General features: G+C 49.9%; 1 protein-coding gene across 1 annotated transcript; it reads right to left on the bottom strand.

Annotated features, from left to right (window-relative positions):
* On the bottom strand, nt 1-14,934 carry Fads1 (fatty acid desaturase 1). The gene is made up of 12 exons (XM_034500975.2): nt 14,578-14,934; nt 12,760-12,870; nt 11,822-12,019; nt 11,139-11,240; nt 10,749-10,877; nt 5,929-5,989; nt 4,027-4,103; nt 3,082-3,179; nt 2,794-2,890; nt 2,492-2,571; nt 2,276-2,401; nt 1-2,008 (listed from the first exon to the last, which is right to left on the bottom strand). The coding sequence occupies exons 1-12, from the start codon at nt 14,788-14,790 to the stop codon at nt 1,957-1,959; spliced, it is 1,344 nt and encodes a 447-aa protein (XP_034356866.1). The 5' UTR covers nt 14,791-14,934; the 3' UTR covers nt 1-1,956.
* Between the last annotated feature and the right edge of the window lie 2,833 nt (nt 14,935-17,767).

Genomic DNA, 17,767 nt, shown 5'->3' with positions numbered 1-17,767 from the left:
TTCTTTTGGTCCAAATTAAATTTTATTTTTTAGCTTCATCAGGATGTGGTAACAACATTGGCACGCACAGATACTGACATTAGGTCAATTAAGTGAAATGCCTGTGGCCAGGAAGTAGAAAGATAAAGGTACTAAAGACAGACATGGAAACTAGAGTTAAGTTCAGATAGTCTGCCACTGTCTACATGAGCAGAGGTGGCTTTCCCTCTAATCCTGTTTTTTTTAATCTGTCAGTGGATTTGAGATACTTCACGTTACCACTGTAACATTCTGAGTCTTGTCACTTGATGTCCCCCGTGACTATGCAAAAGCCACAGTGAAGGCTGAGGAGAGAAGAAGGCCACAGTGGTTCAGATGCTCTGAAGACCTGGTCTTGGTACAACAGAGCTCACTGGTATTTGCTCAGATTGGCAGCTGAAGGCTCAAAGCCAGTGGGCTTGACAGACTGGTAGTGCCACATCCTTACCCCCAGGTGGCAGGGAATGGGCATGGGGAGGGATCTGCACCTATTCTGGAGGGAAGGAGCTTATAAAGGTAGCACTCTTTAATCCTGACTTTTTCCTACGCAGCCTGCTTCAAACAGGTTTTCGAGCAGGGCCAACCACCGAGAAAGATCTGAGCTTTTCTGCAACCTGTCTGTCTCTATACCATACCCCTACATCCTTTAACAACCTCATCTTGACCACTTGCCATTTCTCCACAAACATGCACTTTGCCTTCAGGCTTGAGCTATTCTCATTCCAGACTGGTGGTCAGCATGCTTCCAGTATAATCTCTTGAGCAGACAACGAAATAATGCCCATGGGGAACAAGAGAGCATGAAAGTGGACATGCAGGTTAGGTCTCCCCAGGCATGTTCCTATGTTCTCTGGAACATATCTTTTACCAACCAGAAGATTACAAAACCCTACTCTATTGTTAGACCGACACGCTTTGTCAGAAGTTACCCTACATTTCTATCTGGCATCCAGTAGCATAAGACACTTGAACGAGTAGACAGAGGAGCTGCCTCACTGAAGCAGTGACGTTCACAGACCTCAGTGTTTCTAACCTTCCTGTTTGTGACATGGAACTGTGCTATCCAATGCTGGAACATGACACAGGGGACAGGGATTCTGGGTCTGCACAGAGCCCTGACACTAACAGAAGCCTCAGTCACTTTTGTTGATGGCTATTTTGTTGAACTTAGAATTACAGGCTGGGGAGCAGAAGGAAACTATGGGAGTCTCGTTCGGTAGGAGGGAAGACCTCATTCTTTTTTTATGTATTCTTTGGGGACTGATTAGAAGAGATGAATCAACAGGGTTTTAAAGGCCAGTATCTGCCATCCATCTTGTCAAGAGCTAAGATCTCATGTTCTCTCTGGAACCTGGATGGAATGAGATTCAAGAATTGCATGTGCCAGGATCTCCCAGGGCCAAATGCCTCGGAAACCACAGTCTTGGCCTTTGCCCTGCCTGCTCCTGAAACTGAAAAACAGCTTCTCCCAGCAGCCTGAGGCAGATATGGCCACACCCAGACCTCAACAGCAAGCTGAGCTCCTGGGCAGGGAGCTGTGCCAGGCTTCAGAATTCTATGCATGAATGCCCTCTTTCTAAATCTTGTTTGAAGGGTCACACTGTTCCTCAGAGACAAACAAGGAGGGTGGGGAGTCAGATAGCCCAGTGAGATGGGTTCATACTTTACAAGAGGGGATATCTAGCATGGGGTCCCTACTTCATGCAGGGCTCTGTAGGTGCCACCCTTTGCCCCTGCCAAAGTAGAACAACAGTTTTGCATCCCTGCCCCAACAGTTCTCCCCTCCCTCAAGTTTGGTACCCAGAAAGCAAGGGGGGGAGGGCAGGTGTGAGTATACATATCTATGTTCCCTAACCTTTTAAACATTAGATTCATAGTGGCCTTGTCCCTCAAACGCCTGCTTTGGCTCGTCCTCCTCCGTACGGAAGTCTGCGGCTGCTATTGGTGAAGGTAAGCATCCAACCAGAGCTGCCCTGACTCCTTCAGTGAGCTGGAGGGCCAACAGGAGCAGATAGTGAGGGAGGTTGAGTCACTCACCTGAAGATAGGGCCCCTTCCCCTCAGAGGCTTTTACCACCTTGCTTTGAGGAAGTTGGCCTGGTCATAGACCAACACACCCTGCCATTGGCATGGTGGTGCCATTGCTGATGACCAGGGTTCCTTCCTGTGGCTCCCCACCCCACTCCATGCCACATGCCCATCATTGCCCATCATTGTGCCTTTCCTCCCTGCTGCCAGCTTCCCGGGCTCATACTCACTAAACAATGTCCGCGAAGGCTGTGAGCAGGGGCTTGGACTCATACTTGATGCCATACTTGGCGCACAGGGACTGTACTAGGGGTGCCACCTTGTGGTAGTTGTGTCGAGGCATGGTGGGGAAGAGGCTTTAGGGACAGCAGAGTAGTTAGTGGCTTCTGCTTCTCTACCCATTCTCCCCGACCCCCAGCCCCTGCTTCCTAGGTCTCCCTACTCACTGGTGTTCAATCTGGAAATTGAGGTGGCCACTGAACCAGTTGTTGAAGGCTGATTGGTGAACGTTGCAGGTTGCCTGCAGCTGGGGGAGAAAGTCGAAGGAGGGCAAGTCTCTATGTCAGAGCGCTCAGTCTTCCCTAGGGAGGCTGTGTGGAACTATTCCCTGTCTCTGGTCACCCCTCAGTGGGAGAAGTCTCAGGCTAACAAGGTTTGTTTGAGGAAACAACTTTGGCTATTTCTGTCCACCACCCACCCTTTTCAGTAGCTGTGGCATGTCCAGGTCTTCCAAGTGACTGTCCCTTACCTGGGTTGAGACCCAGTCCACATTCCGGTCATGATCGATGTGCATGGGGATATGGTTCATCTGTGTCACCCACACAAACCAGTTGCTTTCCAAGAACCTGTTGAATATGGCATATGGCCATAAACAGTACAAGCAGAGTGTGGAGTTCTTATTCTTCAGTTGCAACACCAGCCTGTGACTCTCCCAAGCCAACCCCTCAAACAACCCCAAGGCCCAGCATGGCCCCCAGACCCATCCATCACCTGTACTTTCCCTGCCAACCACCACATTTCCACTATATGTCCATACCTGACAATGAAGAAAAGGCCCAGGAAGCCTTTCAGCCCCAGCAGGGGAGTGTAAGTGAAGAAGACACGGGCATAGAAGCTGAGCATCCAGGCCAAGTCCTGCAGTGGGAATGGGGGAGTGGCACTATCCCAGCAGCTCGTGCTCCTCCCCCCTTGCCCACCCCCCCCATCTCCACCTGGGGCAGTCCCCACCTCCTCCTTGGTGTGGGTGTCTGGCACTCAGTGATCCTTAGCTCCTCTTAGCTGCCTGTCCTAACAGCACCACTTTTGTTCCATGTGGTGCCCCAGCCCCCTGCCTGTCCCTTCACAGAGGTCCCCCAGTCTCCCTGACTACATCACCTTCCTACCCTGTCTAAATGCTACCAGAACATTCTAGGACCAAGGCTCCATCTATGCCACTGTACTAACTGAAGCCCAGGTCCTTTTCTGCAGTGAAGCAAGCCCTATACTCTTCCTCCAATACTTGAATCCTCTACACTGAGACCAATATCAAAGCTCTTGCCTTGGTTCCCAGCTTGTCTGCTCAGAGCTTGTCTCCCCCTTGCTCTATATCTGAGACCAGCTGGAAAACCAGACCCAGCCAGACCCCTTTTGAGGATCTCCAAAGCCTCTTCGGACTGCATGTCTTTTCATAGGGCTATCACTTTTAGCTTCATCCTACATTCCGGGAGAGCAGGGACCATCTGCTAGGTCTCTCCCCCTCATTGTTCTCTGCAGTTCCTGGAGTGCTGGGCAGCTTGGGAACCCTAGGAAGCTGCATGAAGCCGGGGATGGGGAGGCAGGGCACCAGTGAGCCCGAGCCGTTTCATCCCTTCTAGAGAAGAGCCTCTCTCTCTGGTTCTATTTTGCTGTCAGTCTTGGAGTCGCCATGCTCCACAGAGCACACCTTTCCCTACGCAGTACTGGAGAACCTGGCTCACGGAACTTGCAGGCTAGGGATACTCACCACCCATTTCTTCCGCTGAACGACAAAATAGAAAATATACCACTGAAAGTAGAGAGGCAACAAGGCTGGGGGTCCAACTGGGGAGGAAAAGGAGATGGAGGGGGAGTGAGCAACCAGGGGTCAGAAAGGGTTGCTATGGTGAGATGGCCCCCAGCATAGGACTGCCTCCTGTCATCCCTAGTTGCCTCACCGCTCCTCCATCAACCACAAGCTACGGGCACTTGGGCAGGAACACAAGCCCAGAGGAGGCCAACTGCAAAAGGATGACAGGGAAGCTGAGGGCTGGGAGCAGTATCCCTTCCTTGTGGAGGAGGGCACGTGGGAGCTTAAGCCTCAAGCATAGAATGTACTCTACTCCCAGACCTTTAAAAGGGCACATTAATACTCCCACAGGGCCTGGACCACAGCCCTGCCCCAGCAATCCTGTCACATTCTTACTGCTCCACCACGGAGGTCAAAGGGCAAGGAAAGGAAGGACTCTGTTGACCCGTCACAGTCTGAGGCACACCTGATGCTATCCCAACCACGACATGACAGTCCCCACCCACAGCTTCTTCATGCCACAGATTCTAAAACTCTTTTCTTTTCCTCCCTCCATCCCTCCCTCCCTCCCTCCCTCCCTCCCTCCCTCCCTCCCTCCTGATATATGGTGTGTGTGTGTGTGTGTGTGTGTGTGTGTGTGTGTGCACAGTGCACAGGTTGAGGTCAGAGGACAACCTTATACACGTTGGTCAGGCTGTTACTAGCTAAGCCGTCTCACAGACCTTCCACCTTTATTTTTTGAGACAGTCTTTCACTAAATATGAAGCCATTCTGGCTGACCACTGAGCTTCACCGATTCACCTGTCCCTGAGTCTCTCACACCCTTCTCATCCCCAGTGCTGGGACTACAGGCATGTGCCATCACCCCTGGATTTTTTTTGGGGGGGGGGGCAGGGCAGGGGGTTAGAAATCTAAAATCAGGTCATGCTTGCATAGCCAGCCCTTTACCATCTGAGCCATAAACCCAGGCCTAAAATTATTTCTTATGGAAGTCTTTACTCAATTCTTCTGCCATGTTCAGCTTTTTCTAGAAGGGACAGTTAGCAGATAAATTTCTCCAATTCTTCCGGTCTTCCTTTAAAAACTTGAGATAGATACAGGTGCCAAGTTTGAAGCCAGCCTGAGCTACACAAACCCCTCTCAACAAAACAAAACAAAACAAACAAACAAAAACCCCAAAAACAAAAACCAAAAAACCCCAAAACAAACAAAAAAAGCCCTCAAAACTCAATAAAAGTACCCGCAACTGGGTACTTTTTTTTTTTTTTCTTTTCAAGAGAGGGTTTCTCTGTGTAGCCCTGGCTGTCCTGGAACTCACTCTGTAGATCTGTAGACCATGCTGGCCTCAAACTCAGAAATCCGCTTGCCTGTGCCTCCCAAGTGCTGGGATTAAAGGCGTGCGCCACCACTGCCCGGCCAAACTGGGTACTTTTAGAAGGCCAAAACTTGAGTCTTAAAGGAATTGTAAGGCCTAAATTTGGGCAGGTATGCAGCAGGATTTTAAAGTAGGGAGTATATAACCAAAATGTCTTCTGCTCAGTTGCCAAACAAATTTATTCTCAGACTCCACTGCCCAAGGAGTCATCCTAACTGACCCCACCTTTGTATGACTAGGTTTAAGACAAGGCTTAAAACTAAACCCTGTTGACCACTCATTTCTTCCTGGAAGAAAGGAAGAGTGGAGGATTGAGTTTGTCCCCAAATTCAAATGACTGTCTAAGCATTAGCCCAAAGACTTTACTCAGGGGAAAGGCCAGCTGCTCCCAGGTGGGGGCATCGGCAGGCAGTACTTCCTCCTAGGCCTCTCCTAGGGGAGTCTGCTCCTCCTGTGGGTCCCCTACCCCTGTGGCTGACACTCACTCAGGAAGAAGTACTTGTGTTGATGGTTGTATGGCATGTGCTTCTTCTTTTCTTTCCCAAGCTGTGAAGAAACAGATGCAAGTCAGCAGCAGAGACCGGACACCCATTTCTCCCACTGAGCCACCAGCTTTCCTGCTCTGACACTAAGGCCTACTTCTGGAACCTTTAGCTTGTTGTTACCATTGAAAGGCTCTGACAGACCTAGTGCCTGGAGCAAGTGGCTAGCCCTGAATGGTGACCTATGACTCTACCATGACAAGAAACACACAAGAATGTACATTAGGCAGTCTACAGGATTCCTGATGGCTATCTCAGTCTCTGTCACATGGTTTCCAGGCCCAACCCCCTCCTGTTTCTGGTATTCTTTGGATGTCAGAGTCTCCACAGAAAACTATTTTTGCCCCTGTAGAGGTAGCCTGAGTCTTTTCCATCACAATCTTTTAGACTCATTTTTTTCTTTTTAAATCTTATGTGTACAGGTGTTTTGCCTGCATGTACATCTATGCACCAAGTGCATGCAATACTTGTAGAGGCCAGAAGAGGGCAGCAGACCAACTGGAGTTGGTTGTGAGCTCCCAACTGGGTCTAGAGAATCAAATTCAGGTCATCTGGAAGGGAAGCCAGTGTTTTTAACCACTGAGCCATCTCTCCAGCTTGTCTTATGGACTCTTCAACATGAATTTCATAACCCCCCTTGAAAGTTTAGAAATATGTGTAGGAAGATTTTCAAGAACAAGCCAGCAATCTGAGGGTTTTGGCAAAGCTTTGCCCACTGGGCGGGTTTTTTGTTTTTGTTTTTTCTTAGTCAAGCTACTGAATAGATTGGCTGGGAATTGCCAGACCATTCAACCAGACCAGAGTCACTCATATGGGCTCATGTCTGTTCTGCTGTCTCACTCCATGGCTTTGGCATTTGCCCCAATTAGTTTTGGTGCTCTCAATCCAGAGCACATTCTGAGTTATCTTCACAAATATCCACAGCCATGTCCATAAATCATTCATCAAAACTGTGTTCTTTGCAAGCCAATTTGGCTAGATAAGACAACCTTTCTACATTCATGGAGTCATTCAACGAGCCCTGGCGCGAGGGTACACCACTAGTCACTGTTTGAGGTGCTAAGACAGAGGTGAACAGTAGGAAATTCTCGTCCATGTGGATCTTATAATCTGAGGAGATGAAGTGGGTAATAATCTTGTAATTCAAGATCATTTACAGATTACAGATAGGAAAGCAGGGCAGACAGTGAGCAGGACAGACAGAAAGGCAGCAGCCTGGCAAAGATGCTCAGGCCTGGCCTCCCGTGGGCTGTGATAACTAAATAATGAGTGGCAGGTGTGCACAAATCCAAAGAAAAGTGGTCAAAGCATGGCGTGTAGCCAGATCCAAAGCTCTTGAGGCCCACCACACCAAAAAGCTAGGGAAGGCCAGGTTACTCAGGGCCTCAGGAAGGCATGCCTCCTCCTACCGCAGGCAGGCCATGGACTCACTTATATATGGCCTGCTCTGTGTTTTTGTGTGTGGTAGCTTTGTCCAGAGGTGCAGAAGTGAACAATACATATAGTTACAGGGGCAAATGAAGCAGAAGATGGGTCAGGCTGAGTGCTACTGTGTGGGTGTGGTGCAGTGTGGTTTGTTCCCTGGGGGTTCACGGGCTGCATGCTTGGTCACCAATGCAGTGATATCAAGAGGCACAGCTCACTGTGAGTCAATGAAATCACCTTCTGAAGGGATTCCTATGATTCCAGTGGGCCTCTAGTGAGTTTCCCCTTAAGAGTGAACTGTGTTAAAGACTAATCTGGCTTCTATGTCACTGCATTTGCTTTCACGACCACTCCCACCAATGTCTGGTGTCCCTCACAGAGCTCTTCCTAGAGGCAAACTGATGGGCTATTCCATCTTCAGCTTTTAGTCTTTGGAAACAATAAACTAAGCAGATATATTTTCTGTATAAAGTACCCAGCCTTGGGTATTTTATTATAGCAACACAAAGTGGACAGTTACCAGATAGAGGGGGCACTGGAGCTGGATAATTTGATGGAATTAGCATATAATCTGGAGACAGGTAAAGAAGTCATACAACATTAACCAAGGAAATTCCATAGAAGCAAAGCACCCCTCTTGGTTGTCAGGGTGAGTGGGGACTGCTATGAGAAAGAACCCTGTCCGCTGATACCCCCTTAGATGGTGATCAAGCACATTATGGTCTGCCCACGGTGCTTAGACTCTCAGAGTTCCAAGGGTTAAGGGCAAAGTGTTCCCTGTACTTCTTGTTCTCCAAGAGTTAGGGGGAACTGGGCAGATGGCTCTAAGGCAGAGCATCACTAGGTAAACTGTCCTCAGAAAGAACAAACCAAGCCTCCTACATCCATTCATTCCCATTTTCTGTGTATGTGATGGTGAGGGAGAGAGGTGTATGCATGTGTGTGCAGTCGCACTTGCCCATGCATGTGAAGACCAGAGGTTGGCTCTGGGTGTCTCTATTGCTGTTTCTTGGGCTGGAGTCTCTCACTGAACCTGGGGCTCACTTTTTTTTTTTTTTTTTTTTTTTTTTTTCCTAAACTGGCCAGTGAAGCCTTAGGATATACTTGTCTTCACACTGTCTTCTATACCTGGGTTTGGGATTAGTCACAGCTGCTGGGTGCTCAGATCCCAGGTCTTCATGCTTGTGTGGTAAGCACCTTACCCACTGATCCAGCTCCCTAGCCCCTACTCTCTCTTTCTGATGTTTATGGACTACAGTTTCTTGAAAGCCACAATACCAAGAACCAGCAGAGGCCTCCCTTCCTTTCTTTAAATCATCTGTGGGGACAAGAGAAGTGCTTCGAGCCCAGTGTTCTTCCTGATGAGCACTCTGCCCTGTTTCAGAATGACCCCGGGCCAGTTCCCTACCATGCATTGCTGACAGGACAAAATGGAACACTCAGAACAGACCAGCAGAAGCCAGTGCTCAGGAACTGAGAAAATGAGAGCTTTAGGGACAGATGGAGCCCACGTCTCAAGCTCTGAGTGCCCTTGCCAGCAGATCCAGAGCTGCCAAGGCTCTTCCACAGTAGGTTTCAGCCAGAGAGGACAGGGCAGCCAGACTACCTTGAACTCATGCCTGAAAGTGAACTGTATTCAACAGCTTAATTCAAACAGCTGCCATTAGGTGGGGGAAGGGGAGCTGGCAGAGCTCCGGGAGGGTTTTTAATTAACTTTTCAAGGAACTCTGCTGGGCACTGGGAACTTTCTATTGCTTCTGCCTGGCCAATTCACCAGCTCTCCACCCTGGGGCATTCTTCTTCAGCTCACAGCCTCAGCTCACTACTCAGAGCCAATGCTGGGAGACAGGCTGAACTCAGGAAGGAGGAAAAAAAATACAGCTGTATTCACAGAGATTGGTTCCAGGTGTCCACAGATGCTTAAGTCCCCTGTATGAAGTGGCATCCTAACTGGCAATAGCTGACACATGCTCTCCCAGCCTTGGAGGCTGAGAGATGAGGCTTTGGTCCTTCCCCCCCCCCCCCAACTTGAGATAGGTCTCGATATGTAACCTAGGTTAGCCTCAAACTCACAATCTTCCCTCTTCCACTTCCTGTGTGTTGGGATTACAGGTATGTGCCACCATGCCTGGCTTTGTTCCTTCCCTCCCACCCAATCTTTTCTTCTCTATCCCTCTTTCTTTTTGGTGCTGTGTATGGAACCCAGGGCTTCAGTTAAGCCAGGCAAATGCTCTCCCACTGTGCTATACCAGCCTCCCTTCCAGCATATAATAAATCCTCTCCAGATTGCTTATACCTGATACAATGGAAACACTATATAAAACTAGTCATTATAATATGTTTTTTAGGATCTAATAATCAAGAAGAGTCTAGAGCCAGGAGGTGAGACACCTACTAAGAGGGCTCAGAGCATTAAGCACTTTTGAGGAAGCTGATGATCTGAGCTCAAACCCGGAGCCCAAGGAAAGGTAAAACTGTCTCCACTAAGTTGTCCTCTGAAACGTGTATGTGACACGTTCTCACATAATAATAAATAAAGTTGAGCTAGAGAGATGGCTCAGCTGTTAAATGCTAGGCCCACAACCAAAAATAAAATAAAGTTGAAAATCCCAATAGGCTTGATGAAATGGCTCAGTGGATAAAGGTATTTGCCATGAAATCCTGGTGACTTGAGTTCCATCCCTAAGACCCACATAAAGGTGGAAGGAGAGAGGTGACTCCACAAAGGTTGCCCTCTGACCTCCACATGTGTGCCAAGGCACAGGTGCCCACATACAACAATAATAAATTAAAAACATCCTGTACATGTTCAGGGTGGGTGTGATTTATTTTTTTCCTGAATATCTGCTTAAATCCACTCATGCAGAATCTATGGATACAGAAGCCAGCTGTATTCAGAAGGTCTGTTCTGGGCACTGATATCAGACATGTGAGACAGTGAAGTCCTAGGCAAGGCAGGCTGTGCCACAGCAGGGTATCAGATGTAAGAGACAGAGACACCAAGTGCAAGGAGGTGCTTTCCTGGGGCATTTGAGCAGGGGTGTCAAACAGCACCCTGCAGAGGTGTCTTAGTCATTTTCAATGATGAACAGGGGCTTGCATAGACTCCCCTGGAACCCACTGAATCTTTTGCAGAGTGTGGTAGTTTTGTGTAGTAACTGCTGACTGATTGGTCTTGAACAGTCCTGGTTTATCCGCCCTCCACAACTTCCAGAAAGCAAGAGTCCTGCAGCTTAGCCTCTGATGTCCTACCTGCTCTGATAACAGCAAACAAGCACTTTCCCTTCAGCCTGCAGAACGGGCTACTCCATTCCCCTCTGCACTGACACCCAGCTCACCTCCACAGAAAGGACCTTCCCTAAGGCGAAGAAGAAGGGATGCATGTTGATATCAGGGTCTTTTCGGAAGCAGTTGGGCTTGGCATGGTGCTGGAAGTGCATGTGGTTCCACCAGCTGGCGGGAGCCCCCTACAGAGAATTTCGGATGAAAACCCAGTGAGTCCGCTGGTTCAGTTCTTAGCACCCACACACAACTATTTAGGACTCTAGTCCCAGGGGATCTGATGCCCTTGCTTATGGGGTACAGACATATATACAAGCAGGGGTCCTGTGCACATAAAATAAATGAATAACTTCTTAAAAGAAAGAAAACCCAGGGTCATAAGCACTTCTCCCATCCTCTGGCAACTGTGAATAACGGGTTTGGGGAAACTCAATAATCTCATTGACCTTCAGGTGGCCAATCACAAAATGATGTAGCAGGTGATTCCATGTTGAAGTGCTGAAGACTGACAGGTGCCCAAAGTCATGCTGGAGCCAACCTGCCTGGGCCTAAAAGAGAAAGCTTAGTTAGTGCTCAGGGCTAGGGTCCTTCTCACAGACCTTGGCAGCCCCTTCAGCTTCTCCATATTGAATTGGTGCAATACCTCAAGGGAGCACATTGGGATAAGCCATGGAACCCAGGTCCCAATCCCTCTTGGCCCACTGAGTCACATGTGAACTGAGGCAGACCACACTCCCTTCTCTCCTCTGAAATGCCATGACTTTGGACAGACTGACATTCAGAATACACACTGTTAGTTCAAATCCTGGTCCTGGACCATGATTGGCCTGTACCATGCTGGGTAACATCGATGGCGGGAACCATTGGTTCTTAGCATACTTGGACTGTGGTAGAACCTGAACCTGACATTTCAGAGGACAAACTATAGGAAGACAGGGAAGAGAAGCTGAAGAGGCTGTGATTGGACCAAAATAAGCACATGACTAAGGAGCAGGTGAAAGTTACACACAGCACAATGTGTGCTTTCTCCCTGTGCCAAGTCTCCTGTGTATCTGCAGAATCCAGGAAGGATTCTTGGCCTTGATGTTTTCACTAGGAATTCTAAGAATGACCAGGCAAAGGCACTCACCTGAACTGTACTGAGCAGGACTGCACAGAGAGTGAAGGGCACCAAGGAAGTTCCAAAGATCCAAAGAGTAAGCCAGGCGGCCACATCCAGCAGCAGGATGTGTAGCAGGTAGACCAGGAAGAAGAGGTGGTTGGCCTTCATGAGGCCCATTCGCTCCACTGTGGCCCGCAGCTCCCGGAATTCATCAGTTAGCGCTTTCTGTGGGAGACTGGGGCTATAATTCTTCTCAGTGGCACCCCAACCCCTGAAGAGAACCTCCCGTGGAGATAGCTGTGGGAAGTCCACAGTCTTAGGCAAAGATACCCTGGTGGGAGGATAGGAAAAGCTCCTATAAATGGCATCATGTCCGGCAGCTAAACAGACTTAATTTGGGTCTCCACTGTGAGATGTCTGGCTCTGCAGCTTAAACTCTCTGTTTTCTTACGTATACATATGTAAAGATTATTTTATGAGTTTACATTGCTATATGATGCTCAGTAAATAGGTCTTCTGTCAGTGACGGGAGCACTGGTGATGGGAACACTGATGAAGGAGTACTAGTGATGGGAGTACTGGTGATGGGAGCACTGGTAAAGGGAGCACTGGTAAAGGGAGCACTGGTAAAGGGAGCACTGGTGATGGGAGCACTACTGATGGGAGTACTAGTGATGGGAGCACTGATGAAGGGAGTACTATGATGGGAGTACTGGTGGTGGAAGCACTGGTAAAGGGAGCACTACTGATGGGAGCACTGGTGATGGGAGCACTACTGATGGGAGTACTGGTGAAGGGAACATTGGTGGTGGCAGCACTGGCAGAAACATAGGTTCCTGTTCCAGTGGGCTTATTACCCCATGACTACTCAAGACTCTCAAGAACTGTCACCTGTGGTCTTATGCAGGCATTTGCCCCCTCTCCCTCCACAACCAAGTCTCCAAACAGCAAACATGGCCTCTCACATTCTTGGTGGGTTCAAAGCTGGGCTGCTCTGGAGCCAGCTCTCCAATCAGAAGAGAGTTCATATACTTTCTCACAAGGCCCTTGTTGATGTGGAATGCCACAAAGGGATCCTGAAAATACAGGGAGAAGACAGTGAGGACTCCTGTCCCCTAGGCTCCCAAGGGCCTCGTATCAAAGACCATTCTCCAGGCCAACAGGTTTGCATTAACGCTGACACAAAGGCCTCCTCCCTCTGGTGACTGTACTTCCAGCTGTCTGTCAGCCGTAGATCACCCGGCACTTGGGTTCCCACTGAAAGGGCACTACACCAAAGACTGGAAAGACTCCTCTGGATGCCACACAGAAAGACCTGATGAAGCTGGCCTTCATGTCGACAGACACTCGGTGTAGGAATTTAGCAGGGTAGAGAAGCAGCTTTCGGGACTAGGTGGGGCTGTGAGGCTTTTGTCCTTATAGTACTTGTAACAGGTCCCTTTCTTTCTTAGCTAGCCCTGTCATGAGGAAGACTCCCTATGCCAGAGCTGGGGAACACTTCACAGTTCTTCCTCTTTTGGGCAGGGTTCCTTACTTCCCCCAACATTATGCTCTGGAGTAGTTAATACGGGTTATACAAGGTGGGTGGGAGGGCCTTAGGGAAAGAGGCTGTAAGCGGAGGTGGAGTCCGTGGGCAGTGGCACCACACATTCAGACCAATCGCTGTCCTTGCTGTGAAGTCCTAGGCCCCCAAATCACACAGAGTGCAAAGCCTAGACAGTGCGGACCTGCTCCAACTGTTCATGAATGGGTGTAGCGATGCAATGCTGTTTGGATTCTGAAGTGGTTACTTCTAGTCACTAGCTCATCCTAGCCTGGTCTCTAAGGCTGTTTTTTTAATCCGAGTGTCCTCTAACTTCATGGGCAACTTAATAGGAACCCTGGTGACCCCGGGAGCATGTTAGACTGGTAGACAAGGAATAAGAGATAGGAGGAATGGTATTAGGTAGTTAGAAGGCAGATGGACTCAAATGTAGGGATCCAACAGTTGGCAATCCTATCAAAGAATTCTCTGCCCCAACTTTAGGGTCCCAAGGAGTAAGTCATTCCTAATCCAACCCTCGGCTCTGAGGGAGGATATGGTCTATAAAGAGAAAACAGAACCACTAGACAGAGGCTGGGAGCGCGCACCGACTCTGCCTTCTGTAAGCTACAACAGAAAAGGGACGCAATCCCGCGAAGTGTCTAATCCCGCGGGAGCCCTATTCCCGGAATAGTTGGAGACCTCCCTGGCCTAACGCCAAGTGACCTCGCACTAAGAATCCGAGGACAGTTTTACGATTCCAACCGAAAGCTTTCTTGGACTGGCTCAGGTTCATTACCCTACCCTCCAGGCTTCACAATGTACAGCTGATGCCAAAGCACCGGGTTCTCAGTGTCACTCCTGTCGCGAGCGGTCTTTTCCCACTCCCTTCTCGCTGCGAATCCCAAGTTGGGGCCAGCTCTCTAGGTCAGACAAGGCTGTGTTCACCCTCCCAGCCCTGCAGACAGGACGCGACTCCCACTCTCTGCCCAGACTCCTCCTCCCACAACCCTAGGCTGCAAGCAACGCGGTCCGGGTGCCTGGAAAGCTCGCTCCCTCCTGTCTCAGCTCTTGATCCAACCCATGCTTGAGACTTTAGAGGCGAAGCATGGACATGCACCCAGTCCTTTGTTTGAGTGTGCACCTCTCTGGCCACCGTCTGCAGCCCCGGTCTCTCCGGCGCTTGCATCCTGGGCCCAGAGGCCTCTCTCCCCGCCCACATCCCTCCCGAGGTGCAGACGCGCCTATTGTCCTCGCTCACCGTGGCATCCTGACCCGCGTAGTGGCTGATGACCCGGGAACCCCCTGGGTGGCGGCGGGTGAAGTCGCTGATGTTGTACACCTTCCGGTCGATCACGAGCCATCGCTCCTTCTCTCGCCCGGAGCGCTGTGCCACCTCCTCCCAAGTAAAGTAGCGCGTTTGGCGGAGCTGGGCGGAGGCCGGGACAGGGGTCTGCACCGGGTCGGGAGCCATAGCAAGCCTAGCCTGGGAAGCTGGAGCAGGAGAGGCGCGCGCTCGAAGCCGCGGGGCAGCGCACGCCAACCTCGAGAACTAGGGGAGCGTCGGGCTACCGCGAGCGCGCGCCCGGAGATCGCCGTTCGCGCGCAGGGTTTTCAGCACCCTTGGCGCGGACCTCCGAGCCCCGCTGCGCGCGCTCCCATTGGCTGAGCCGAGTGGCGTGGGGCGCCAGCTCCGCCTCTGTCGGGCCAACAAGGACCGACTCCCCCCTCCCCGGAGAGACTCCGGCTACTGCCAGTGGCAGAGACGCGCCCCCTCGCGGGTGCCTGAATGTGGTCTCCAGGCTATTCCACTTCTGAATGGGGTTTTATTGAGCATGGTAGGGATTGACGGGATAACGGTTCCTGTGAGTGAGTCACAGCTTGCTGTAGCTAAGGCGGAAGCCCCAAGTGCGCGTAGAAGCTTGATGTGGACGTGTAGAAGAGAAATAGTTTCGAGGCAGGTTCTCATGTAGCTCAGGCTGGCCCCAGATTCACTGGGTAGCTGAGAATGAATGACCTTGAGCCTCTGACTCTCCTGAGTTCTGGATTTGCAGGCATGGGTTAATTACCTCGTCCTGTGTCCTTAGCACATTGTTTGTGCTAAGGCAAAAATGTTCTATCAATTTCCTGCCCCAAGGAAACACGTGACAAATTAAACACAGCGGCTTTTACAAACGAAACAGCATCCTGACCCAGTAGACGTTCAGAGATCCCCTTCCTAGCAAGGTGGGCAGTTAGCATGTATGGAAAGAAAGGGGATTGACAGAAAGAAACGGAACTGATTAGCTACATACAGTTCCAGGCTTTTGCTCACGTGAGTTTGAGCAGTCGTAGCTCAAGGCTAACAGAAAGGCTTGCCTGCTACGATTGGCCAACGCTTTTGACTTATAAGAACATAGTACTTAGGAGCTTGGAGATGTGTCCGTGTGATAAAGGCCTGAAGACCTGAGTTTAGTCCCAGAAACCCACATGGTAGAAGGAGAAAACCAGTTCCTACAAGTTGTCCTCCGACTTCCACTTTACTCGCACTCACACACGTACAAAATGGAAGGGGGAGGGGACTTAGGATAGCAACAGATGGAGGGGAAATAAAGCTTTCTTGATGACAAAGGAATCCTGACCTGTAATCCTGGGAAAGCTGTCTGTGTCTAGGGTGCCTGCTACTTCAGGAAGCAAAGTCCTTGATCATCTTTACTTGTTGGCTTGTAGTGTGCATGCGTCCTGTTGGGTTGGGTCCCGCCTCTGTCTCACCACGTGGATAGGGCCTCTTGTGGGGAAAGAGGTGCGAAAATTTGACTGTGTCCACTCCACGCTGGCGCCAGGTGGACATTGTGCTATGTGAAGCTGCACGATTCTGCTCTTGCACAGTCTGAGGTCCCGAAGGGAGCCAGAGCTCTTGGCTTTGGGGTCCCCGGGCCAAAAGGCCCTTGGGCTCTCAGGCGCTACTGAGGAGCTGCGGAAAGGCAGAGACCGAAGTGGGAGCTTACGAGCTAGATTTACCTGCAGCCGAAAAGGGGTAGGGAGAGAAGCTCTGGCTGTATCCAGTGCAGATGAGAGTTCTCGACTCGCTTGGCTGGGTCACGGCTGGCTCGGCTTGCTTGTTTGGGTTGCTGGCCTCTGAGGCTGGAAACCCAGAGTTCTTCTGCGGGAGATTAGACAGCAGCTCTATAGACAAGGCCTGCTCCACTGTTCCCCACAGCAGATTTCAAAGAAGAGAAGTGGTCCATGGTCTTAAGATATGTATTGTCAGCCGGGAAGTGGTGGCACACGCCTTTAATCCCCCAGGGGGGGGGATTAAGCACTGGGGAGGCAGAGGCAGGTGGATTTCTGAGTTTGAGGCCAGCCTGGTCTACAGAGTGAGTTCCAGGACAGCCAGGGCTACACAGAGAAACCCTGTCTCGAAAAACTAAACAAAAAGAAGAAGAAGAAGAAGAAGGAGAAGGAGAAGGAGAAGGAGAAGGAGAAGGAGAAGGAGAAGGAGAAGGAGAAGGAGAAGAAGAAGAAATGTATTGTCATGGCAGAAAATAGATGAAAACTATACTCCGGTATTTTCAGGGCGGGCCTGAGGTTAAATACCTTTTGTGAGGAGGGTCTGGGAAGGAATGTTTAATTGGCTACGCCCCTCTGGCCATTAGGTATCTCATTAATATGGAGATTTGTCTTGAGGCTCCTTGGCCTGTAGTCACACCTTCTACCTGTGGAGGAGCTAGTGGGCGTTGTCCTGTGTGCTTGGAGGACCTCGTTCTATGGAGGTCTTTGGCCTCGTGTTAGGATCCTGGAGTCTGGGAATGTGGCAAAATGCATGTCTTCCGTTAGGATCACTTGGGGTCTCAGGCAATTTCTAGCTGGTGCTCAACCAGAAACCACACTGTTCTTTCACGGTCCTATATTTACTCAGTGGTAAAACAGGGATAATTCCAGGAGTCTGCAGACCTTAATCCACAGTGTACATGCGTGAGTGCTCCCATGCTCATGCACAGGCGTACATGTATGTGTGGAGGTCAGAAAACAAATCACGGGAATGCCATCCACCTCCTTTGAGACAAGGTCTCTGACTGGCTTGACACTTACCAATTTGGCTAGACGTGTTTGGCCACTGATCCCAAAGGACCCTATTTCCATCTCCCCAGTACTGAGATTCCAGGTACTTTGCCACTATGTCTAACATGAATTCTGCAGATTAAACTCAGGACCTCACGTTTTAAAAGGAAAATGCAAGCACTTTACCAAGTGAGCCATCTTCCCAGACCCAAGGAATCCTTTGGAATAGAGTGATGTGGATCTGAGATTTTAGGTTCTGACATTTTGCCACATGGAAGTTCCTTCCAATGGAGATCAGGTCAGCCTTTTTCCGATGTTATTTTTAAAAAGAGCCCGTCTCCAGGTTCTAGATTGTGTAAGGTCTGGGTGGTGCTATTAGTTGCTGGGTCTCAAAGTATTACTTGTACCTG

Source organism: Arvicanthis niloticus, chromosome 1 (assembly GCF_011762505.2).
Source record: "Arvicanthis niloticus isolate mArvNil1 chromosome 1, mArvNil1.pat.X, whole genome shotgun sequence".
NCBI lineage: Eukaryota > Metazoa > Chordata > Mammalia > Rodentia > Muridae > Arvicanthis > Arvicanthis niloticus.
This window is presented reverse-complemented; position numbering and strand designations above follow the sequence as displayed.